At 43.7% G+C, this 25,176-nt stretch overlaps 1 protein-coding gene across 1 annotated transcript; it reads right to left on the bottom strand.

Annotated features, from left to right (window-relative positions):
- Window positions 1-134: 134 nt before the first annotated feature.
- LOC149281966 (2-oxoglutarate and iron-dependent oxygenase domain-containing protein 3-like) lies at window positions 135-25,176 on the bottom strand. Its single transcript, XM_089498854.1, has 9 exons — window positions 25,097-25,176; window positions 24,232-24,452; window positions 19,536-19,611; window positions 18,913-18,955; window positions 16,533-16,597; window positions 15,827-15,883; window positions 12,427-12,580; window positions 6,321-6,444; window positions 135-271 (listed from the first exon to the last, which is right to left on the bottom strand). The coding sequence occupies exons 1-9, from the start codon at window positions 25,174-25,176 to the stop codon at window positions 135-137; spliced, it is 957 nt and encodes a 318-aa protein (XP_089354980.1).

Below are 25,176 nucleotides of genomic sequence, written 5' to 3'. Positions count from 1 at the left end.
CGGTTACATGACCCACAGAAGAAACAGAAATACATGGTAGACACTGATTTCGTGGGTTTTTTTTATTATTTCCATCAGATATCGCCTGAATTGTCAATTCCGTGGTTGGATTCGAAAGTTCTGAAGATGTGGTATCACGTCCACGTCGGGTCTTCAATTCTTTTGTCGGGATCGCAAGTAAAAGAGATAGTAATGGCGTATCGGGTTCCCCAGTTGACTTTTTCCACATGATGGAGATTTTCTGATCCAGATGTGAAGAAGGACAGGCGGCCTGCGAGGAAAGGACAGATCACAAGTGAGAATATGGCCGGCTGCATTCTGCCGAAAACCCCTGAAGAACCTCTTTTTGTATTATAAAGAAAATAAACAATAACAGTATTTTTGCAACAACAAACTATGTTACACATTTACAAAAAATAACAAAGTTTGCATGATGGTGCCAGTGCTGATGGGAGAGTCACATGATGGAGGGCTCCTTATACAAAGATTAAAAGCGTAGCAGTGATAGGGCTCCATTATGAGATGGCATGGTGATGCCGGGCTGGCAGTGTTAGGGTTACATGGTGGTACATGGTGGTGACGAGCCAGTCTAGCAGTGATAGGGTTACAATGTAGATCGTGAGAAGCAGAGACGTGAGAAGCCTTAATATGCATCAGCAGATGTCTGCACAGAACACCGGGATGTGACCGAATGAGGTTCCAGAATGTTACTGTATTACTGAATGAGGGTTAGACGAGGATCACAGGAGAGCTGACTAGGACCTGCTCCATGGTCTTGAATATGGTGGGATGCCCCTGATGAGTACACTACGGTGAGAGCTAGCATGGTCAGTAGGCTCACTGCCCTGCGTAGCACATCCACGGCAGTACAGTCAAACACGTGTGTATACTACCGGCATGTGAAGGAGCACGGAAGATGCGTATCTTCAGCGCATCCTTGAGATGGACGATTTTTAATGCCTACACTCGAGAACATAAGGATCCGTTTTGACCCGATTTGGGTCAAGACCTTTCTGTAGGAAGCATAAAGTCCATCAATCCTAGTGGAGCGTCCTAGAAGAAGCCATGAGTGCTCATCTCTAAGAGACAAAAGAGGTCTCTATATTTATAGTTACCTATCTTTTATAGGTGCACCAGGGGGGGGGTTCTAATCCTTAACGCAAAGCATAATGGACCACTGGGTCTTAGGTCTTCTGCACTCCCCACTCCTCAGAAAGAGGTATGGACCATTGCGACCTATACACCTTCATGGGACCCTCCATGCTTTCTTTGGCCAACCGGAACACCAAACAGGAGCGCTGGACCCCACTGAAATCTTCCGGGGGTTGGAGCGTTGGCCAAAAGGCCAGTTTTAAGCTTTATTATTATATATCATACTAATAGATTCGAGAACTGCGGATATTTGATTGGGCACAAATATAACAAAAAGTCTACAATCTTAATTTGTGATTTTTTTCTTCTTTTGTGTAAGATGAAAAGATACAATTTATTGCTGGGGAACCTTTTAGATACATTAAGGAAGCGTCGTACAGAGAAGTGTTATATATTTATAGGGTAATGGCAGGCGAACGTAGACATATAATTGCAGGAAATCCACCCACGTGCCGGCCCTGTGGCGAAGTTTTTAATGTTGTCGCGCATGTGTATGCGTCTGTCTGCCTCCCCCCCCCCCGTATAAAATTGAAAATGAAAAACGATCCCATAATTTGTATGCGAAATTAAGGTACGGAAACTCGAGTCCCACGACGACAGGTATCCAAGCCTTTTCCGCGTCGCTCTATCCGTCAAACCAGCTAGAGAAAAACAGGCAGAGCTTTTAAGAGCATAAACACGTCGGCGCGGGGAGACGCAGGAAAGTTTTTCGCAGCTTTCAGGAATGGCTCAATTAGGCGTCTCCGCACCGAGCCGTAGCGCACGCTGTGTTTATGTTCTGTCTCTGTTTGATCTTTTCTTTCCTGCCGTCGCTTATCCCTGAAGCGCTCCATCTGGTTTCGGAGGACGCCCCCTTCTTCTTGTTGGTTCTCGGGCACCCCGGGAATGAGACATTAAATCAGACTTTTGCTGACAGATTAAGGCACAACGGGGGGGAGCTGCTTGCGGCGATCTTTGTGTTTTAACTCGATGAGCGCTAGAACGCCCGGCAGCGTTCATCACAGGGCTTCTACACGACAGATCGCCCCCCGACAACACTGCGCAAAGTAGACGAACGCTGACAAAAATATAAGATCACAAATATCACGTTGTTACCAAAACCAAGTCCAAATACTCAATCCCACGTCTTAACGCCTGCTGCTCTCTAATACCATTAGCCTAAGCCTTATCTGAGCCCAAATACCGTTAACTTGGACTCTCCCCAATAGGCTTTTGCTGGGTATGTCCGTCCGTTCCGGTTTAAGCATCGCCCTCTTCTGTACCTTCTGGACCAGTATGTTTTAGTACGTGTTCATCTTATTGTCAAAATGTATCTTATCGGCGCACCACGAATAAATGTAATGTCGTGCAATTGGTTTTGGATCTGTGGGTGAGGCTGTCTAGATTTAGAATACGTTAAGAGTGCAGATAAAGACATCTGAGGATTCTGCCGGGCAAGCTGAAGAGCGAGCATCGCCGCTAAAGAGGTCCTCTTCTGCTAATAGTCTCCGAGGTTTTTGAATGATGAATCCGGGTGATTGCTGAAGGCCTCTCCTCCCCAGTTATAAAATGCTCCAGCTTTGTATAAACCTCTCATAATAAGACAGGATTGTTATTAGAGCGTGACACGTCTCTCCCTAAAGGACTCTTTATAATTCTAGTAATGTTCCCTCCCATTATACTACGGCTTTCTCTTTTTTTCCCCCGTCTGCCTTCAAAGTGCACTTGGCCGCAGCGGCTAACGGTACTCATCTCCCCCGGGTGGCTTCTGATTGACTTAATGTAGAAACATTAATAAGAATGGGGCGAGCGCGAATGGAGGAAGGGATATGGGATTTGTTTGGCTTAACGAGAATGTCATTTGTGTTACGCAGGATCAGGCACCACAGGTGATGGACCCACGATGCAGGAATGGCGAGAATATCCGATAAACAAGCCGGGATCGAGGCAGGCAGCACAGGAGCGAAGTCAGAGAACAATAGCCGAGGTCGGAACGGGCAGCGCAGGATCAAGGTCAGAAGAACGAAAGCCGAGGTCTGGTACACGTGGAAATCAATCAGAAAGCACTAGCAACACTAACACCCTGAGAACAATAATATGGACTCGTTGAACGGGCAAGGAAACATAGGACCAGGAAGTTTAAATAGAGCCAATGGCGGGAGAGCAGGTAAGATGACGTCATCGCGACCGGCGCAATAATAGCGTCGTCGCGATGGCAACAACAAAACCTCCTGCCTGTGTTACTTCTGCGAATGACGCGGAAGCGCCACACAGGCAGGGGAGGTAATGTAAACAGCCTCCGTGGACATGCAGCGGCGATCGGGCGGTGGATCAACCACCAAGTCCTCTCTGCTTGTGTTGCCGCCGCGAGCGACGTGGAAGCGCCACACAGGGAGAAGAGGCACTGGTCGGGCGCCGCGAGCATGTAGCGGCGGATCGTCTCTCCGATCGCTGCGGATATGCTGCGGCAGCCCGATCAGGGCTGTCAGTGGCTGGGAGGCGTGCCTGTTCGATACGCACACCCCCTCGTGTGCGTGTCGAGCGCACGTCAGTACACGAGGGGGACGTGCGCGAGGAACACCGCGGGACCCCGGCCGGACAGGTAGGTATGACAATTGTGGACAAAATGCTTCAACGGAAGGGATTATTTCACGTAGTGTCTGAACTTCTGTTATTCCGCGCATGAGAATCCCAACCAAAATTCTACTTACATATTAATTGCACAATACTTAATTTAAGAGTTTATTGTGATCCGAGCCCTTTTGTAACAATCAACATGCCCGTTCTGTGCGAGGGTGATAAATTTGGTTTTACTCCATCTGCCTCTCAATGAGACCTCGCGCTTCTTAATACATATTGATCCTCGGAGGGTTTAAGCTATTAAACGTGTAATTACAGCCAGTAAACAGAGCAGAGATTAATGTCTTCAAGGAAACTGAGGCCAAAATAAAAAATACCTTTCTATAAAAAATGAAATGTGCAACAAGCTAGAATGAATTGTCTTAGTTTGGTACCATTTTTAGTTGGCTGGGGGAAGGAATTTCCCTTCGCACGCCTCATTTCCTGGAGGAAATGCTCAAAAAGTGCAAAGCAAAATTGCTTCCTCCGGCCCAATAAAAACATTAATTCAACTGATAATATTGGAGAGCTGTCTACATAAATAATTTTGTTTTAAATCCTGTTTTTAAGGAAAGCTGGTATTTTAGCTGTAGTTTGCGTGAATATAGCCCATTGATGATATATAATATATACTGATAATATATATTGACGTTTAATTTAATAGATGGGCTTCATAGGGGGGAAGGTTTCATCCCATAAGGCTCGGCACCCATCTTCCTGGACGCCTAGCACTGATTTATGTGCCTAATGGCACCGTTCCCTCTTCCCATCCTTCCGTGCTCCGCTAACCAGTAAAGGTAACTGCAGTTACCAAACTATGACATCATTCAGACTGTCTAATCGAGGAGGACTCCATTTAGTTAAGATGTTCCTGAGTTATGTACGATGTAACGGCTCATTCCGCGTTTAACACACCCTGACGCAGATGACAATCCCAGTCCATACACCCATAATGGCTCCAGAGGGCAACCAGCCATGTTTTACGACTGTCTGCTCCGGCTGTAATAGGAGATTCCTAAGTCTGCTGTGCCTTTAAACTTTATGAAATGATAATTACTTTTAGCTAATGAACAGCTAACGTATCGAGCGGCCGCGGAGGAACGGGAGCAGGACTCTCTGTACCTGCCAAGAAACGTCTGTTCTAGAACACACGTCAAGCTAGCGGCTGCCAGGCGGCCGGGTTTATCGAAAAGTTCCGCAATTATTACCGTGGAGACTTCTGCTTCCAACGTTGGTGATTATATGCCAAAATGAAAAGACTGACATCCCGGACAAAAGCGAAAGGGAGAAGAACATAAATCAACATTTTATCCAAAGAAGGGTCGCATACAGGTTTTAAAGTGAGAGTAAACAGGGTGGAATTACCTGCTTGCCCTCAACATTAAAGGGTTAAAACACGCATCTGATTAGAATTATTAAAGAAGAAAATAGGCTATTAGAATAACATTTCCAGGTTAAAATATTACTATTACTTCATTTTCAGGTTAGTAATTTGGGGTTGAAAAAATGAAGTTATGTTTAAATTCCTCTCAAAAAAGAATCAGTGCTTTTTAAAAATGATATATATAATAAGAATATATATATATATATATATATATATATATATAAAAATATATATATATATAAAAATATATATATATTGTGAGCAGTTTTGGAAACAGTTGTGTAATATTAATGAGGTTTGAAAAAAAAATCCTCAGGGTGGAAAAAAACATGAAATTTGGTAAAATGCACAATATTTGGGGCTATTTCGGCAGAAATTATTTGACGTATTGGCACAGGGTGAAGGCATCTGAAAATGCTGACATTTGGATTCAATAATCCTTTCTTTATAACTAGGAAAACAACTTTTTGTACTATGTACAAAAAAAAAGTCTCATCGAATGTTCCCTCTGGATCGTTCAAAAGGCAATCCTAAATACCCTTATTTACAAATGTATCAGTTTCTATGGAAACGTCACTCTCATGCCCGGTACAATTTAACGGCAAAGGACTCTAACAAGGTCAATAAATTACAAGGTCCGAGATGCATCACCCGGCAAGCCTCGTCCGCGAGTGATCTGTCTGTATTCCAGAATCCTGCAATTCTTTCAGAGGGCTTTCTGGAATGAGCACCAAAGTATCTTTGCCTCGCAAAGCAGTGAGAAAAACAAATGAATTGGGAAAATAATAATAATAATAATAAGTATGCAAAAATCGTATTCAAATATTTCACCGGGATTTGCAGCCCTGGCGTGAGCTGAAAACATGAAGTATGAATAAAACAAAAGCCGTATTATAATCACAATTTGTAACATTAAGAGAACATTTTAAGTCTAAAATTGGCATAATAAGGTTTATGGTGGAAAACATTAATGTATATTTGCTCAATGATTGCAAACACACATTAAGCTTTGAATTTGGAAGCTGCCAATACTTTTGACATTAAACTTTTAAATATTACGTGTGCCATAGGTCATAAACGGGTAAGAATTGGTGGCAGAAGTGGGATTTTCCTCAAGCGTTGCGAGTCCATCGCGTAGAACCTTTACGTCGGGTGGGCAATATAAATATCCCTGCGGATTACTCACCAGCTTTGGGCTCCACCGTGCTGTTTGAGCTTTTGTCGATGAATACGAATCTCCCCCCGCCAAAATCTCTGGAGTAATCGGATAAGTAGAGCAACGAAGTGTAATCGAATGATCCATACGTCACCTGGGGGCAGAGAGGAACAGGTTACGCGACGCGGTCCACTTCAAAAGGAATCAAATAAATCCGGGTCGTTAGTGCTTTGAATCGTCACTCTGACTTTTTGGAAAGAGCAGGCAAGGCCGATTTGGTGCTGGAGTAAAGAGACCCCAAGGGAGGCTGATGGTTTAATTAAATAGCCTACGAGCGGAGGCAGGAGAAGTTAATACAGCAAGTGATTTAAATAGGTAGAGCACTACATGGCATTTTAAACAGGGTCAAGGATGAGTTGGTAAACATGGTTAGGGGTTTTAAGAATGAGATTTCTAGGTGGCAGCGCGTGGCAAGGGTAGGAAACAGGTTAGTGTCCCGATGCTGGGAGACCTCAACTCCCAGGATGCCCAAGAATACTCGCTCTTGCCCGGGCAAACTGACATATATTGTGACAGGGTTAAACCCAATCGACCTTGCGCTCCTAAGTTAACACAGTAATCACTGGTGAGAGGAGGCGTTTGTGGCACAGGGACGGACGATTATGAGAAATGCTGTCATCTCTGACAATCTCGATGGTCCTCAGCCAGATGTGAGCACTCGAGTAAATTACAGACGCATCTACTCTACGGATAAAATGCACAGCCGCTCTAAAAAAGATCGATTGCTAATTACTGCTTGAGCGTCCTTCAGGGCGGCGAGAGGTGACATCTGCCCCGTTTACCCCCAGACACAGCGACGAGGGACGGGTTTCTTCCTCGGAACATGAAATCGAGAAGCGGTTTTAGGAAACTTTTTATGTATTTGCTCCTCCGAAATCCTGAGGATTGTGCATGCGTCACTCCTCCGACACGTTTAATGATTACATGATTTCATAGACCTGACCTTCTCCCATCTGCTGCCAAATCCCCACAGATCCTCTAGCTTCTCGCTATTTTGCGCAGCCTGGAGGATATTATTTAATTATTAATATTATCATCCATTTATAACGCTCCAGCAATGCCTCCCTGTGTGGTATACATACATATTAAAATACATTGATACGAATGGGTCTAATACCCGGTTAGGAGACGATACGATCCTCGCAAAATATTAAAGGACCTCTCTGTTAGACCAGAAAAAGAGAAGCTGAGAAAGGGTTAACATCTAAAAACCGAATGTGTTTTATGGCTGGCAAACTGCCCTTTTTTCCTTCTTTTTAGTGGACTTCTCCAAGGCGTTTCTCTTTTGCACCTCTCGGGTACGAAAGGATTAATCAAACCGCTGAAAAATTCATGCATCGGTAACTTGCTAAGGAAGAGAACCTTGCGTGACTCCTCTCCGACCCACGTGCCTTTGGATCATTTGAATAGCTAAGAGGTAAAACATCCATCCTCCATTCACACTCTTCGCTCTTAATGCCCTCGAAATGTTACATACGCCTAATGCGTACGCGCGGCTTCCATGCACAAAGCGCCTTCTATTCACCGTAACGTTCAATGCCGAGGGAAAAGCATTTATTTGAGATCACTTGTTTTCTTCTGCCCAGCCCCCTAACACCAGAACTAAACATGAAATATTAATAATAATAATCTAACACGTGTATCAAGGTGTCAGAAGGGTTAACGGCTCTACGGTGGAAGGCCTGTGCCATTGTAAGGCCACAGATGGTCAACGGGTCCTTGGTCTTCTTCTCCTGGAGCCACAACCTCTGAAAGGATATCTAGACCCTTCCTGGCCTAAACCAAGCAAGTCTTGGATCTTCTTGGTTCCCCTCCATACGAAAAGCGGAACCATTACATTGTTTTAAAAAATATCCACTTTTTTTAACGTTCCCCCTAGGGGGACAGGTCTATTTTAATGAAGATTTTGACTTTTTCACGTGAATAAATCCAGCAGTTGTGGTTGCAAAGAAATGTTATTTTGTCCAACTGCACAAAGCTCAAGTTATTATCCCCGGTTTGGCGCCCTTCCCAATTCTACACCCCGGTGCCGGCTATGTGTGGATCACTAAGGTCAGGTGATGACCAATCAGTTTTCTTGTAACCGCGTCTTAAGTGACAAAGAGGAACCTCACGTTCCGTGTTTCTGAAAGGTGGTCCCTTCCTCCACCTCCATAAAGACACAATCTTTGGGGGTCAAGATTGACAGCATGACATTGAATTGTCTTGTATTTTTGAAGCCATGGATCCCGTAAATAGTAATTAACCCGCCTCGATCTATTGCTAAGTATGGTCGCCGGGGTAGGACTTGATCGATTGTCTAATCTTACGGGTCGCCGGACAAGGATTGCTGTGAAAATCATTAGAATTTCATTTACGGGACGTCAAAAGCCTTATTTTCCGAGGCTCAAAAGCAGGCGGCTACTGACCTTCCAGGGAATGTAATCACCGAATAACGCTCACGGGGTGACGGAGGACACGCTTCTCCCCAATCTGGATAAAAAGGGGTTAAGACATCTTTGGATAACGCTACTTTACCCACATGCCCCTTGCAGGGGTAGGAAACGGTGCAAAGCATTGATTGCTGTGATTCACGGGCAATTGCTCTACATTCAGGAATATATATTTATATATAATATATATATACGCCTCAACGGGTCTACTCATTATATTAAAGCCAGCGATCCATAAATGTGTTTCTCTTTTCACCTTTTGGTTTAACCCTTTGGCACCAGTTTAAACCGAAGCCCTTTGCGGCCAGGCGTTTCATTGGCCAACCCAGCGACGATCCAAGGGTTAAACGTAAAGTCATTTCTGTAGACAGCCCCCTGAACACTAGCTCAAGGCGTCATCAATACTCAAATATACATATTTCAGTCTAATTAATAATAACGCTAACCAACGAAACAACTCTTTCAAGCTAAATGGGTTTTTTTTGCTATAATTTGCTCAAACAGCTGATACCTGAGAAATGCTGGGTTCTAATTAAGAATTACTATATATTATATATTTTGTTCTGGGGCCATAAAAATCACAGTGGCTGCTGGGTTATGTATTCAACGCTTTGTATTTTTGATGCTTTACTAAAAGTTCATTGGGCTGAGGACCCTCGGATAAGGTTTCTTCTCCGAGTAGTAGCTGGATGGACATTTATGCGCATACACCGTTATACAGCGTTACACACCCTTATACAGCGTTACACACCCTTATACACCGTTAATACACCCTTATACACCGTTAATACACCCTTATACACCGTTACACACCGTTATACACCCTTATACACCCTTATACACCGTTTATACACCGTTTATACACCGTTACACACCCTGTTGCACACCCTTATACACCGTTACACACCCTTATACACCGTTACACACCCTTATACACCGTTACACACCGTTATACACCCCGTTACACACCCTTACACACCGTTACACACCCTTATACACCGTTCCATATAAACACCCAAGAAAAATGAATTCTTTCCTGTTTATAGGAGGTTAAGAGTTACATCTTCAACTTTAAAATGACCACCTATGGGTCACTTTCGATGGAACAAAGGAGACTTCGGCTCTTCAAAAAAAGGCAGCTCGTATCAATACCGACACACGTGCTGAAATAGCCTTTTCTGGCCAGGTGCGTTACTAGCTGCCCGACACTTTGTATCCACTCTGCTAATGAGACGTGACCAAAGAAGCAAAGCACACAGGGGCTGCTCGTCGGCCCTCTTTGGCCACAATATATTAAAGATATGTGGAAATGTAATGATCATCCTTCATGCTTTAACAGATACAACCTGTAGTCTGCTGCTATATTCTACATTCTAAAAGGTTAACATTTTATGTTAATCCAAGATTAAAATTTCAGGGCGAAATTCTCTGATTAAAAAAGATTAGGATTCTCTTTCATCCCATCGCGGCAGCGGCTACGAGTTACAGGCAGATATAGACCAAGACAGCATATAGAAAGGCCTAGGCGCATGTGCCTTCCGTGCCATTCCTCCCGTCCTCCGACACACGGGCTGGATTTCAGGGTTTAAAATAAATATTCCTTTCCTCCTTGGCGCTCGCTAAAAGGAAACGTCATTCGGTTTTCCATGTGCGTGTATTTTATTTCTGCTACTGAAATAATGAACTAGTGATTTCTCGTATCTCCTGCCGATTCCAGGGCAAGGAAGTTTTGGGTTGGACGTTCATCTGATCCCTCTTGAGGCTCTTCGTTATTTTGACTGGTTTCTAGCACGAATATAAACATTCTGCTCCGGGCAGACAGGCCTCGGTGTCCAGGATAATCTTCTAAAGGGTCTGCGGTTTATGGATTTCCACCAAAGCAGTTTAAGCAGATGACTGTCTGAAGAGAGCACATTAGCGTTGGCTGGCATCGTACGCTCCCCGATGCAGAGAGATGCCAGAGCCGGAAGGGACCTGGTTGGACCAGATGGGCTGGCAATCCAACACGTGGCGGGCGAGCCAACACAGCCGGCGTTCGATGGCAACGAGCCACCATGAACGTTCAAACCTCCAACCAGAAACCCTTAACGACCCGAGCAACCGGTGCGCAGGTGCCATCTAACTTTGAGCCACCTTCTCAATAATAAGCAGGGAAAAAATTTTTAAATAATTGATAATGTGTCTAAAATTCTAAAAAAAACAACAAAAAAAAGGAAAAAAAAGCCAGGTGTTGGGGTATTTTACATGTGTAGTTTTTTTTTGTGATCATTTCTTTTTCCTTATAATATCGGGTTTTAAATCGCAAAAAATTCTTTAGCACTTTCCAAAATGCTAAAATATATAGTCGCGTTTTGTGTTGAATTATTTAACTTTTATGACTTTTATCGAAAATGTCCAGTGATGTTTTATGTCCAGTCAACATTTTATTTCTACAAAGCCCTGAATCCAAAGAAGAAGAAAAAAAAGATAATAAATGGCAAGTCGGACACGAGGGGCCTGACATTCCCTAGAAGTTCTTGATCCCCCTCCTTCACCGCTCCCTGGGGGGGGGGGACAGTAATATTCACAGAATAGATCGACCAAAACAAAGAGAATTGTCAGTGTTTATTTACCGTGCGGCGGGGAAGTCAGGTCCGCTGGGAAGCTTTAAGGCTCGTTGTAGCTCCGGGGGGAGCTCTCTGTCGTGATTACGGTTGCAGGGAAAGAGCTGGTATTTATTTAATCGCCCCGATCCCCCTCACGCACGGCGTTTCAGAGGAGGCTCTGACACTGAGTAATGGTTTACTGCCTTCCTTATATATTTACACGCTTTAACAGCCGGCCTGTCCCGTGTCCGCGTGTCTTCTTCACATGACTGATTAAACCTGTTTGCTGGGTTTCGATGCGCGGTTCAAAAATCTATAGGTTTGGGTCAAAAGTACGGTATCTAGAAAAATCTAATTGCACAGTCCCACAAATTGTCCTTCTAAGGTGGGCAGCCGGCAGCTAAACAGCTAAGAAAGTGATTAATCTCCCAAAATCGATGGCTATAGCGTCACTTATTGTTGGGGAACCAGTATTTATTTATTTATTTATTTATTTTTAAAGTGTCATTTTTTTCTGCAGCTCGGCAGCTATCCTTTAATCGGAAGGCATTAGGAATTATAGATGGTCAGGGTGATGAGGCTGGACAGTATAGCAGAGAGGTCATGGGGCAATAATTAGAGGGCAAACTCCCTCGGCGACGTATCTGCCTCTAGACTCTGCTAACTAGCAAAAGTCAACAGCTTAACCGATCTGACAGCCGCACTTTGTTAGAAGGCCGGGGAAGACAAAAAATAATTAACCGGTGGATCTGTGTACACTACTTTCCATCACAGAGGCGCTCACCTATGCCCTCCATTACTGGGTGAATCTACGGACCCCCCCTGGAGAAATATGCCTGGGGAGAAGTTTCAATTATTTTTCCCCGCAGGACCGCGTTATACATGCTAAAAACACACGATGTGGGGGCAAGGAGCTGCCTCCTCTCTCGTTAATCTGTCTCTTTCCCACCAGTCCTTGCTTAAATTCCAAATTAATTATCAGAGAGCATCGTCACCGTCCTTAGCCCGCAAATATATTGAAATGTATGCGTGGGGGGGGGTTGGGGAAGCGCTTCTCACCTTATCGACGTGGGGGTGCCAGTACTCGTCATGCGCAGTCTTGGCTTCGGAGCTGTTCATGCGGGAGAAGAAGGTGGGCTTGGTCAGGTACAGAGAAGTCGCGTTAATACTGAAGGTCCTGGCGATCTCCTCCTGGATCCTCAGCCTCACCTCCCTGCAGAATGAACAGAAATAAGAGAGAATCGGGGAATGGACGAGAGACAAACAATGAATCTAACCACTTCTTCCATCATCAATGTGAGGTCTCCTTATTCCCTGCTTGGTCTGTACGTCTCCGATCCTTCTACTGGAATAAGCCAATTCATTGATGAAACATAACTGTAGGCTTATTAGGGATGCCCCATTACACATGGAGTTTCCAGGCCATCTGATCAGACCTCACATTGTATCATTAGACCATTAGGTTGTCCGTTTCCGGGACCAGAACAATCTGGGGGTATAGAACAAGGCTGCCCAGCTCCTTGGGATAGTGTCTTCTTCATTCTATCAGACTATAAGGTTCCTGGGACAATCCAGGGTCCTGCAAACCATAAGCACCAGGCCTATACTTTCCACAGGACTTGTCTCGCTTGCTCCGAAACCCGTACTTTCAGTATAATTGCCTAAAAAAATTGCGTTATTTTTAGTAAAAGTAAGAACTTTCCTGCGTAGAACACGGTGTCTCAATGACAGCGCTTCGCGGCCACTAAAATATTGGTTCCTTAAGTAATTCCGAGCACGATCCTTCGTACTTAATCTGAAACGAGCTCCTCGCTTGTAATTTGTAGAATCCTTTGCTTGAGAAATATTTTATCATAACGCCGCTCCAAGACCCCGGCGTCATAATTCTGTCTGGTTCTCTGCGTCCTTTAGGGACACTAAAATCCCTACTTATCGCCTCAATTGCTATCAAATCTCTATTTTCTTTATCTCCTCTCCACCTTCTCCAGTCCAGACTGTAAATCCACGCGCGAGCAGAGCACTTAGCCCCTCTCGTGCGATGGACCTTCTTCTTGTACCAGAATGCCTTTTTTTTTCTCCTCGTTTCGGCCAATGTTTATATCTCGAGCCCATTAGGACGCTGGTTATCCTTTTTTCTTCCTTTAAACTAGGCGAGTGATTAATCTAGTTAATCAACGTGCGCCCCGCCGGCGGCTTAACATGGCCGAACACTCAAAATCCAGGGTGCTAATTGACTTAATTAAACGGGAATTGAGCTTTTAAACGGGTTAGTTGCTTGAACGGTAATTACAGCGCAATGGACGGTTTATAACGTTTAAAGGAGTCTCGAGAGCGAGTTTATACAAATGCCTCTCAGTCGATAGGAAAGTCTTTGGGTAATTTAACGACGGCAAAGGCTGATTAACCCTTTGAACGCACGCTTTGGAGCCAGAAGCATTCGAGGAACACAAAGTCATTCCAGGAATGAAGAAGACCTTTCTCAATCTGGGCGTTTTTTTTATATTGTGAAGACTATTTACTTTGTTATTCAATACAATCAACATAGTTGTGGTTTAATTTTCCTAAAAATAAAGAAAATCTATGTAGATATCAACTACTGGTATTTAAGTTATTTGTGAGTTCTACCCTAGGCTGGTTGAACCCAAATCTAACATTATCAGGTCATGCTAGGGGTTAAATATGTTGTCTTCCATTACATATTACAAGGGCATGTATTTGATGAGGGTCTGATAGCAACGGCAAATAAAAAAAGGACCTATTTAGTGCTGTAAGGCTGTGTTATATCTGTACAACAACTCAGGTGGACAGGCGACCTCTGGTACCCCATCGTGCAATGATCTGTAGCCTCGACGGATTCCCAAATGTTCTTGTCGATCAATTGTACCTTGATCAGAGAAGAACAACCCCAGCAGGCTGAGTTAAGACCCCGCTGGCAAGACATAGATTACCGTTAAGAAGAAAAGCTCATCTCCGAAGTAACGTACAAGAAAAGCCATGCGTCGGTGGCGTGAAGTCCTGCAGATGGCTTCACAGCTGGCTTCCCGAGATGGACCTTTCTAGAATGACTCCATGGGGTTTCCTTTGGGACGTAAACAATGTCCTCAAATAAAGGCTCAGGAGATCTATCTGAGGACAGCGCGTTCTATTATTCTTTACAAGGAACGGTACGTTATACCGAAAATAATGCCTTGTATTAAAGAGGACACATTAACCAACAGAAGCTCCAACCCTCCTCGTCTTCCTTTACCACGACATGGATACAAACCGAGCGGACGGTGAAAAGGATACGCTTTGCCCGTAATAATCAAAAAAGTATTTGCATCCGTGTCCTAGTAAAGGAAATTTAACATCACAAGGCGCTCTGATCTCCTGAAACCGAAGTAGGATGTCGACTACCCCGAGTACAGAAACTCTTCATGGAATGCTAAAGAGATAGAATGTAACTAAAATAAGGAAACATTGTTTGAAAACCAAAAGCTATTTGTTGAAAGCTCTTCAACTGAGTTCTTTTTAAAAGGTCATTAACCAAAGACTTATGAACTAAAGAAAATTGGTCTGTAGGCGATTAAGACGGTGGATGAATTTACTGTGAAATATGGTGATTAATTTCCTTAATGTCAGTGCCTCGGGGTGGGGGGGGGGATGCAGTTGGGTTCGACATCAACAGCTAGAATAAGCACCAGCTATTGGGTTTTATTTAGGAACGAATCTCAAGTTTCCATCACAAATATAAATGTTACTAAATGCTAGAAATAGATTTTTAGGAACAAAACGTACAATTTATGTTATCCGATTAAAAAAATATATTAATTTCCGTCTAATCTTTCCGACGATTTGCCTGAAGTCCAGACGTTATTGATTAATGGAAAGGACGTTACAATAACTCAGAATGAATATGGAGGCTCTCGCGGCTTCTAATCGAGCTGCCGGTGCGACCATTCGAGTTTTAACGCGTTTCAAAGATTTAATTTCAAAGGGCAACGATTTGTATTCAACGAGGCCGTGCGGGCGGCTGTTACAAAAAAAAAAGACATAAAGAAGGCTGTCATAAAAGGAACAATTTCCACTCGGACAAAAAAAAAGTGGACTACGTCAAGAGTCTGTTATTTGTCCGATTTTTTTAAATAAATTTAAATAAGATCAACCTTGAATAGGGCATTTAAACAGTTTCTTTTTTTTTTTAACTACTGTAATAAATTTAAAAAAAATATATAATGTTTCTGTGCAGGGAGAACACACTGGTCCGCTGAGTTGATAGTCGATGAGGTTCAACATGGAAATATAAGGTTCTGCATTTGGGGATTTTTTTTTTTTTTATTACAGATTAATTCTGATACTTAGTAACTGGTTTTAAGTAACTGGAAGGATGAGCTCTTAATATAAATTCATCTCTGACACTTGGGATAATTTCTCATACAGAGAACACACTACAATATTCAAATTGGAAGCAAAATTTTACCGGTAGAGCCGTAAATCATCCTCGGTCAAGATATCTCTGACTTTTGGTCCAAAATACCTGCGGAAACGATAAGAAGGGCATGTTCCAAGATTGTTGGCGCTAGAGGTTAAATGCAAATACATTTATGGAAAAACAGCGAACGAAATCCACATTCCAGCACATTCTACAAAAAGAGGCTATTCAGATAACCCTGGACAACGAGAACAGAACTGCACCTAAGATAATGCGGCCGGTCAGAAACCGAGAGACACGGGGGGAGTAAATGTGAGTCTGTTTTGGTAATCAGAAAATGAATGATTTTGATAGTTAGAAACACCATTTTCTAAGGGAACAGCACAATTCATCTTCCGGGACTGCATGACGTGCATTAAATAGGCTATTACGCTGCATAATTGGTGATAAATCACTCAGCGGTGTGAGGAACCTATACTTTGAGTGGCCAGGGAGTTGGGAAAGCAATTGGATACTCGGGCGGAAGGTAAAAATGGGCCAGATAACGGAAGGAGGGAAATAAATATGTAGGTACGCCCAATATTCCAGGTGTTCAAAGCCAGACACCTTCATTGGTTAGAGGTGGCCACCATGTAATGTATTGAAGCAGAACATTGGGCTATGACATCATACTGCATGATTCTAATTTAATATACCGCAAGGTAATATTTTGTTTACAAACAGAAAATCTTTATTGAGATAATCGGTCTCTCACCTGTACATGTTTACAAAATGCTTCCCCATGGACAGTGCTCCGGAGTGCAGATCCAGAATCGATGCCTGCCGGAGGGAGAAAGAAAAGAAAACCTGTTATTTTCCTCATTCTTCATTACAGCTCTGACTGGTATTTCATGTAACGGTCACTGACAAAAAAGACGATGCTGGGCAACCTCACAAAGTAAACCTGAACGAGATAAAGAATATAATGCAGCCCGAAATATCCGACGTTCAGCATCTGCGAATTATGCGAAATAAAAGGGAACAGCTGAACATGTTTCATAAGTGGTTATTTGCAGTAAAAGCCTCTAATTTTACAATTAACATGGAAATAACAAAAGAAATCCATGCACTAAAAAATAAAGAAATATCTCTCTACTAAAAGCTCCTATTTTGCCATAAATTTGAGGAGGAATACTGAGGACCCTCTTTTTGTATTTTTTTTAAAAATACCATTTTTAAAAGTGCTCCTTTTGGTTTCGTGCGCTCGTGTTTTGCGTATCGTGAACGCCCGAAGAGCAGCTTTCTCTGGCTACTAAGAAAAGTAGAATCTCTTCTAAATAAATATATTCTCCAAATATTAGATGCAATCACAGCAGGTCTCGTTTGCACCAGGTGCCGAAACATACCCAGCTACGGGTGAGCTTTGTGTTTTCTGCCCCGGAGACGACGCAAATTTTGGTACATTGTGTTTTTTTGGATATTCTTGTTCTAACTGTGCAGCATCCAGCCTCGAGGCAATTGTTTGCCTTAATAACTGTAAATTTATAGAGGAAATTACTATTTTGAGTTGAAAGGTCTAAAAATAAAATAAAATAAAGAAAAAAACACCAAAATGAGCATTTACACCGGCTCCAGGTCCAGGAGTGAGGTTTGACGGAAAGAAGCAACGGGGTTACGGAGTAACAACAGAGAAATCTTTAACGGAACAGACTAAACTCTTCGGGGCTCAGCGGGAAAACACTTCCATTTGCTAATCAGAGCGGGGAGGCTGGAAAACGAAAGGAGAAAATTTCACAGCTGGTAAAATCTTTTCCATCTCAGAAGTTAGCCAGGGGTTTCTGCAAAGCCTCGGCAGGGAGCGAGACGGAAGCGGGAACAGAAGTGTTACCGAAAGAAATGAAATTAAGGGAAAATCTGAAGCGAGGACAAACGGCCATCTGCGCCGGGGGAACGGAGCCGATGCGGGAAGGAAGTGCGGCCCAAAGAGCTCAGAAATGCTGTTGTTTTGAGCGAAATGTGGAACAATAATCTTGGTGTCAGGGTCAGACATTTGGAGAAAAAAAAAATACTCCAAGTATTTGTTTCCTATAACCCCCTTATTACTCCATGTACCCCTTCCTATAACCCATCCTATTACTCCATATAACCCTCCCTATGGCATCCATTTTACTCCATATACCCCCTCTCTATAACCCCTCCTATTACTCCATGTACCCCTCCCTATAACCCCTAATTACTCCATTTACCCCTCCCTGTAACCCCTCCCATTACTCCATATAACCCCTCCCATTACTCCATATAACCCTCTCTCTGATCAGCTGCACCGACACTCAATCATCCAACGGGGCTTCCTAAAGCGCTGCGACGGCACTGACAACAACGTGAACCTGCATATGGGGCAAGAGGAGAAGGATCCATACGACCACCATCGCATAGCACACATGCTATAAATGTTATCTGACGTGTAGCGTGTATATTAGCGGGCGTTATTATTCTGCGCTGGGCTTTTCAAAGCCTCCGTTCCGAGCTAGTGCGTTTACCCAGGGTTTTGTTCCATGATGTGTTGTGATCAGTGTCTAAGACCATGTTAATTAAAAATCCCCGGATCGGGAAGTACGGAAACCGTCCAGGGCATTCGAGGAACGCCGGTTATTTATAGTGTAGAAGAATCCAATAAATCCACCAGGACCTTCAGAAAGCCCTTCAGACGCTTCCTTGGGACAGCTTCATTTCTTAACAATATATGTTAATTGGCATGTGCATAAATAACGATTTCCCCCTCTTTACCAAAAAAGGTTGAAGCGGCAAATGCTCATAAAGATGTGATGTGAGTCAAGACGGCTGCCGGCGCTGGCAGGTGGACTTCCAACACCACATATTGGTTACTTTATTCTGTAAACACAAGTAATTGGGTTTATGGAGGATACTTTACTGTAAAATGTTTTATTTCAAATGAAACCCGACCGCTTTAAAGTAACAACTCTAGGAGGTAAAATACATCGGGTTCAAATTAGCAAAAAAAGACCACCTCCAAAGAAGAGGCAATCCCGAACCCCACGTTGTGTCAATTGGTGTCCATGGCAACAGGAATACAAAAAGTATCCTATTTCTTCCACCAGTGCAAGACTCGTAGGGCGCTAATCTGCCGTACTTACCCCTCCTTCAGAGCCTCCTAGGGAGAAACCGGCTTCAGCTATTCTGCAAGAGAATGCGTAATTAGCAAACAGCCTTAGAAAACAATATTACAATCAGATGTCAATCAAACACAAAACCTCTGCCTGGATTTAAAAGCCAGGTCTCCGGGGTAATAGACATCAAAACGATATGTACTGGTGCTATGTACAGAGACAAGGACTCATCGTTAACGTTATTTCACATTATTTGTACATCTTTGCAGAATAAAAATTATCGGGAAAGACTAACGGATCTGAATATGTCCGGCTTGGAGGAGTGAAGCGAGGCAGAGGTGATGAGAGGGCCATTTAAATACATAAAGGGATTTGACACAGAACGGGAGGAGAAAAGTTACACCAAGAGGCCGGAATCTAACATTAGGGGGTCAGATGGGATGGAAGGAAGGTTTACTTTACTGAGAGGGTGGTAGATGAGTGGAACGGCCTCCCAGCAGAAGTGGTAGAGGGTAATACAGTGAGGGGATTTAAACATGCATGGGATAGACATACGGCTCCTGAATCTAAGACGAGACCAATGACTAAATGGGGCCGAACGGGGCAGCTTCTATGTTAGCGGCGGGTATCATAGGCACGCGTTCACCTACCTTAGCATCTTCTCTGCCTCCTGGAGTGTTATAACAGAATCGGTCACCGCTCGGCCGCATGTCCTTGGGGTGCAGCCTGAAAAAGAATGAGCTTGGTTTGAAAACAATTATTCAATAACTAGAGTCAGCCGTGGCCGTAACGGGTAGAAATCCAGCGCAATTGGTTATGAAGACTTAAATATATGAAAATAACCCCAAATTCAATCTTATAAAAGGAAAACAGAAAAAACTCCCGGGGGGACGCCACAAGGATCCCATTTCTCTCCTAAGCTTTTACATCTTGGCATAATTTAACTTTTCTGGCATTTATCCATTTCTTGAAAATATACATTTTTAGAAACGGTATGTGGGTGGGAAGAGGATGATACAGAATACAGAGGGATACAAAAACTGATGGTATCGTATTTAACCGTTGCCTGTCCTAAACACGCAACACATTCCACAGCCGTGACCTGGGGGGGGGGGTCTTTTGCGGAATATTAAAGGTTAATGACCACCCGGTGGGACGGGATGAAAATTCCCATTAAATCCAAGCAGCTGTAATTAATTTGAAGCCAGCACGAGATCTTTGTGCCGTTTGCCAAGAACGTTGAGATGGGGAGAAGTGAGATCCCTGCGGGGCGCAAACAGCGGATAACGGGTGAAATGATTATTTTTTGCCGGACCTCTGATTCCCCGGCTTCGCAGATGGCGGTCCGGAGGGACACTGATCGGCAGATACGGCGGCTGCGTTCCTGCTAGTCTGACACTTTCCCATCGCCAAGCGCCCAACGTGACTGCTGATAAACGGCGCTCGTACGTCTCTGCGCAGCACCGCTAAACCCACAGACTCGCTAGAACATTCTTAGTGAGAAAAACAGGTAGAATTTGCTGTTTTTCTACTCTCGGTTCTAGCGGGGGGGGGGGGGTTCTGCAAATTACTGTTTTTCAATGCTTTTATTCCACTACCGTTTAACGGCTTGGGGTCACTTAGCTCTTTAATGGAAAACAAGGACATTTCTCCCTGTAACATAATTGCAAAAAACGTTAAATTAGCTTGGATCAGCGATCTCAACGTGCCATTGGAACACAGGAGTGAGGGGAGTGATAAAGGACCATTGGAACACAGGAGTGATGGGAGTGATAAAGGGCCATTGGAACACAGGAGTGATGGGAGTGATAAAGGGCCCCTGCACGCCTATAAGAGATTCCATTAACAACCAGCCGTTTCCAGCTACAATAGTAATTTCCAACATTATGCTGCAGATTAATGTGTGTGTGAATGTATGCTTATGTGTGTGAATGTATGTGTATGTGTATATTAAGTGCACTTAGTTTTCTTTTTTTATATATTATATGTATATGTAAAGCAAACCATCGCACCTGTTGGGTTTATGGAACCCAACAGGTGCAGACGGCAATCCGACGCTTGTCCCACTGAGCTTACAATCTAAAAAGCAAACTTGGTATTGCGTTAGCAGTGTGAAGAATCCACGCAAGCGTCTTATCCTGCTGCAAAATAATTATTTCTGCAATCTCCCTCTCCTTCTTGCCATGCCAAAGGCGAAAGTTTTCTGGATCAAATTGACTAATGTAGTACATATGCCTCCGGCAGCTGTTCTGGCGAGGCTGCTGTCCCACTACGCAGCTCTGCCTCGCTCCCCGTGTGATGAATAATATTACCAATATTCTTGATTTATAAAGCAAACACGTATTGCACTATGTCATAACGCGGACGTAAAGAAATCCAGAATGTTTGATAGGGAAGATTTGTCGTGTGTGCTAATTCACAGCTTAGAATATGTTTTCTGGGTACCGCTGACATATGAAACGTCTGATACGTTACTCTAAGGACTCTTTTAGCGTTCTCTTTAAAAATGCTTTGGTTGAATAATTGTAAAGACCTCTGAGTGACAAACGTGTTTCTTTTTTTTTTTGATAAGCCGCAGCAAGCCTGACTTGGCTATGAAAGTCACTAAATGGTTAATTCCGAGAAGCAGATGTTTGGTATCATATGATCTAGAACACTTGGTACGTTCGCCATTCAGAACATTATCTGGGTCACTTGAGCCTCTAAAGGCCGCAGCAATCAATCGTTACATATAAGTGAATTATAAAGTTTGGCCATTCATACGGAAGAGAAGAATCAGCTCTGACGCTGCTACTTACTCTGTTTTAACCGTATATAATTAAAAGTCTCCTTGGCTCCTTTTTATCCAGTTCTTGATTAATTTTCCAGGTATTCGCTGGGTTCCACAACCACCTCGTTCTCTATCCTGTTCCTCCTAGATCTCTACTTGAACCCCATAGTATCCACAGCTCTAACCCCTTTAAGTTATCCAGAACCAATTCTATATCCCCTCTCACAAAATCCCTTTTGATCCTTTATCATTGTCATTTATCGTCTGCCGGGACAGAGGGTGTGATGTGCAGACGCCGATCTCAGTAAAGCGTCAGATTGCGGGCCCCTGCCGTGGTGCGCGTTTTGTTTGGAAATAGGATTTCCTGATGTCATAATGAAGCATTTTATATATGCAAACATGTTTGTTTTAAGCACTTTCTGAACTAAACAAAAAACAAATCACACTGAAAGGGTTACAGACGCAATGATCTGCAGAGTTCCAGCACTGCAGGGTTTTCTACAAATGCTGCAACTGCGCCACCTAGTGGAGCATCACCTAGCTGCGACCGTCTATTACATGTGGTTAGACGCATACTTCCGAAAGTATAAACGGTACATATTGAGACTAAGTTTCGATATTTGGCCCCAAAAACATCTGCGCAACATTCTCCTTGGAACAGGTGTGCAACGTGCAAGGCTGTACGGGACCTCACAAGGGCCATATCCAGCCTCTGCACAAAGGCACCTGGGGGGGAGCAGAGCCGCTTTTCTACAGATGGCAGATAAAGCCATTATTCCCATTAACTCCCATACATCTGCCTCTTATCTAAAGAGCTCATTAGATCTTCCCCGAAGGATGCGGGGTGACACTCTTCCAGTTCAGCTGCTCCTCCACTTTAGCCGCTTGTCTGCTCTTCGCTGCGTGACAATGAAAGGCGAGAGGGGAGGAAAATAATGCAAGAAGAATCAGAATTATGAGCATTCATACCGGCAGCTGAGCCTCCGACGGCTTTCCATGAACACCCGGATGGTTTGGAATATTGCTCCATGATGAAGATCAGCGAGCTCCCTGTCCACTAATGAGATCTCCCAGACTGGTCCTTTGATCATCAGTTCTACTCGTATCCAAAAATATGTCCATTTAAATTCCTATTCTGCCACGAGATAACACTTATTACCACTCTAGGACCTCGGGACAAACTGTCCTGTAATTCTACCTGATGAGGAACCATCAATGAGCCTTTTAAACCTGATCTTGGATCAGCGAACACATTGGAACACAGGAGTGATGAGAGTGATTAGGAGTGATGAGCGTCAATGAAGAGATTCCATAAAAAATCAGCCGTTTCCGGCTACAATAGTCATTTACAGCATAAACCCCGTCTGCGCTGGATTTCTGATCCTTTTCAGGTTATTTTAACGGACAAAATGTGCGTTCCTTTCGAAAACAGACACTTCTAAGTGACCTCAAACTTTTATCACTCATTTATAATGGAATGTTTGAAAGTCATTGAGGTCGGAACTGGGCTGAGAATGTTTTTAACATTTCCCAAAAGAATAATGATTTGTTACTGACCTGTCTCCAGAAACGCTGGCAGATTAATAACCGTTTTATGGGTAATTTATGCAAAACAAATGGGATTTTTTTTTTATTATATATATTCCGACTATATAAACAAGAATATAAAATGTGTCAATTACAACACGAAATGGCAGCGAGTCGGGTTCCTTGACTCCTAATCGGCTTTATCCAGAAACGGATGACCCAAAACTCACTGATACTAAATGTAAAAAAAAAAAAAAAAACAGTGATTGTCACTGCAAAGGCTATGACATCATCACACAGCCATGTATGCAAATGAACTATTTCAGAAGAAAATAATTCATTTGCATTTCACGTGATGTTCCAATGTCACACGCATATTCTTTTTTTTTCTGTGCAATACACTTTATTGGTGATTTTTATACCCCACACGGGTATATAAACTTGGGGCAGTTTAGGTAACGGTTTACCCGGCTTTTAGAGAAGCGTACAAAGGCGAGATGATTACCCCACCTCCACCTTCTCTCTGGTTCTTTTGACATCGTACATAGGCTCTCAAACACGTCAATCCTCTTAACGGTCCCAGCGAGGCCTCTTATTTCGGTATCAATCACCCCGATACTCAGGAGCCAGTCCTGCTGATTATGAGAACTCCATGTGACTTAATGTCGGAGGGGGTGGAGATGAACTACAAGAGAACCATTTTAAGTGTTTTTAAACAGCTGGAGACACGGAGGAATCAGGAATAAGAGGAGCCGTGCACAGGGGGATTAACAAACGCGCTGATTAAGGTTCTGCCACGACGATTAACCATTACAATGCCGTGCTGGCAGCCTTTTGGGACAATTTCAAAGTATGGGGGGATTTATCTCCTTGCCTCCTGTCACTCAGCTGGACAACAAGGATTCAACTGATGAAAGTCGCCTTCAAGATGTGATGAAAAGGGAGCTCCTCGCGCAGACCTGCTCCGCAAGCCAAGTAACTTGCTATTGGTTGCTTAAAGGAGCCCATTTGTTGTCACGAGACAGTTGGCTAGTATGATGTTCAATTACCTGGAAACCTCTTGTGGTTATTGTAATCTTCAGAGCAGGGAACCTGGAAGAACCGCCGATTCAGCGTCTCGCTTTGTGCCGCTAAGACCTCCGTTGCGGAACCATCGCCTCGCAGATAACCCCATGCAAAGAATCCGGCCACGAGCCCCGCGACAAGGTACAGGGAACTCTGGACGAGGATCTGTCTCCATGGCGTGCCCTGGCTCCGCTTCTTTTTAATGCTGTGGAGGGGAAAACAATTAAAAGTTGAGTTTTGTTCGAAACGCATTAAAAACAGGGCATCCTGATATTTGGATTTTAGACGTATTCACCAAGGTACTTAAAAACTTCGGATAGCGCTTGTGATGTCACACAATTGAATATAATTCGGCCCCTCTTGTTGGTATGGTGGGCTGGCTCTTTTATGCCTTTTACCCAACGGGTAACATCCCAGTTAGGCAGCAATCCCACATGTAACCATAGGGTTTCATCCTATAGAAATGACGCATCAAGCACAGGTCAGAATGATGGAAAATCAAGCAATATTGGTAAAAGCCTGTTTGCACGTCTTAAAAAAGATACCTCATATCATTTTGGGGCAAAAAAAATCAATTTTACTGCTAAACCTTTATTGGTGATTTTTTTCCAATGGGGTAAAGCACGTGGGATGATTGATAGGGGCTTTAATTCCATCACAAGCCTCCTGCTACCCCCTAATTTCATTCATTTACCCCCAATGGCTGTTCTTCTTCATTCACTCACCCCAGCGATGCCCTATGTGTGCAGCATCACCCCAGCCCTGGGCATTGCATTACCCCCATGTACTCTTAACTGCCCCGTCACCTATGTGAACCCTCCCGATCTCCCCCTCACTCCCTGTTCTCACCCGGCCTTATCCCCCGGCCTGGGTCCACCATCCCCGGCCTCTCCCGGTGCTCGGGTCCGCCGTCGGTGCTTGGTTGCCAT

Source organism: Sceloporus occidentalis, unplaced genomic scaffold (genome assembly GCF_023333645.1).
Source record: "Sceloporus occidentalis isolate IW3139 unplaced genomic scaffold, rSceOcc1.0.p SCAF_126, whole genome shotgun sequence".
Taxonomy (NCBI): domain Eukaryota; kingdom Metazoa; phylum Chordata; class Lepidosauria; order Squamata; family Phrynosomatidae; genus Sceloporus; species Sceloporus occidentalis.
Note: the sequence above shows the minus strand (reverse complement) of the source record. Positions and strands in the feature narration are given on the sequence as shown.

Bases quoted from the DNA above. Each gene is read 5' to 3' on its own strand.
- LOC149281966 (XM_089498854.1), bottom strand. From the start codon at position 25,176: ATGGCAACCAAGCACCGACGGCGGACCCGAGCACCGGGAGAGGCCGGG. The intron at 19,612-24,231 runs GTAATTGAACAT...ATTCTTTTTCAG, and splicing joins TAACCACAAGAGGTTTCCAG to GCTGCACCCCAAGGACATGC. The intron at 12,581-15,826 runs GTAAAATTTTGC...TTCATTCTGCAG, and splicing joins GATGATTTACGGCTCTACCG to GGAGGTGAGGCTGAGGATCC.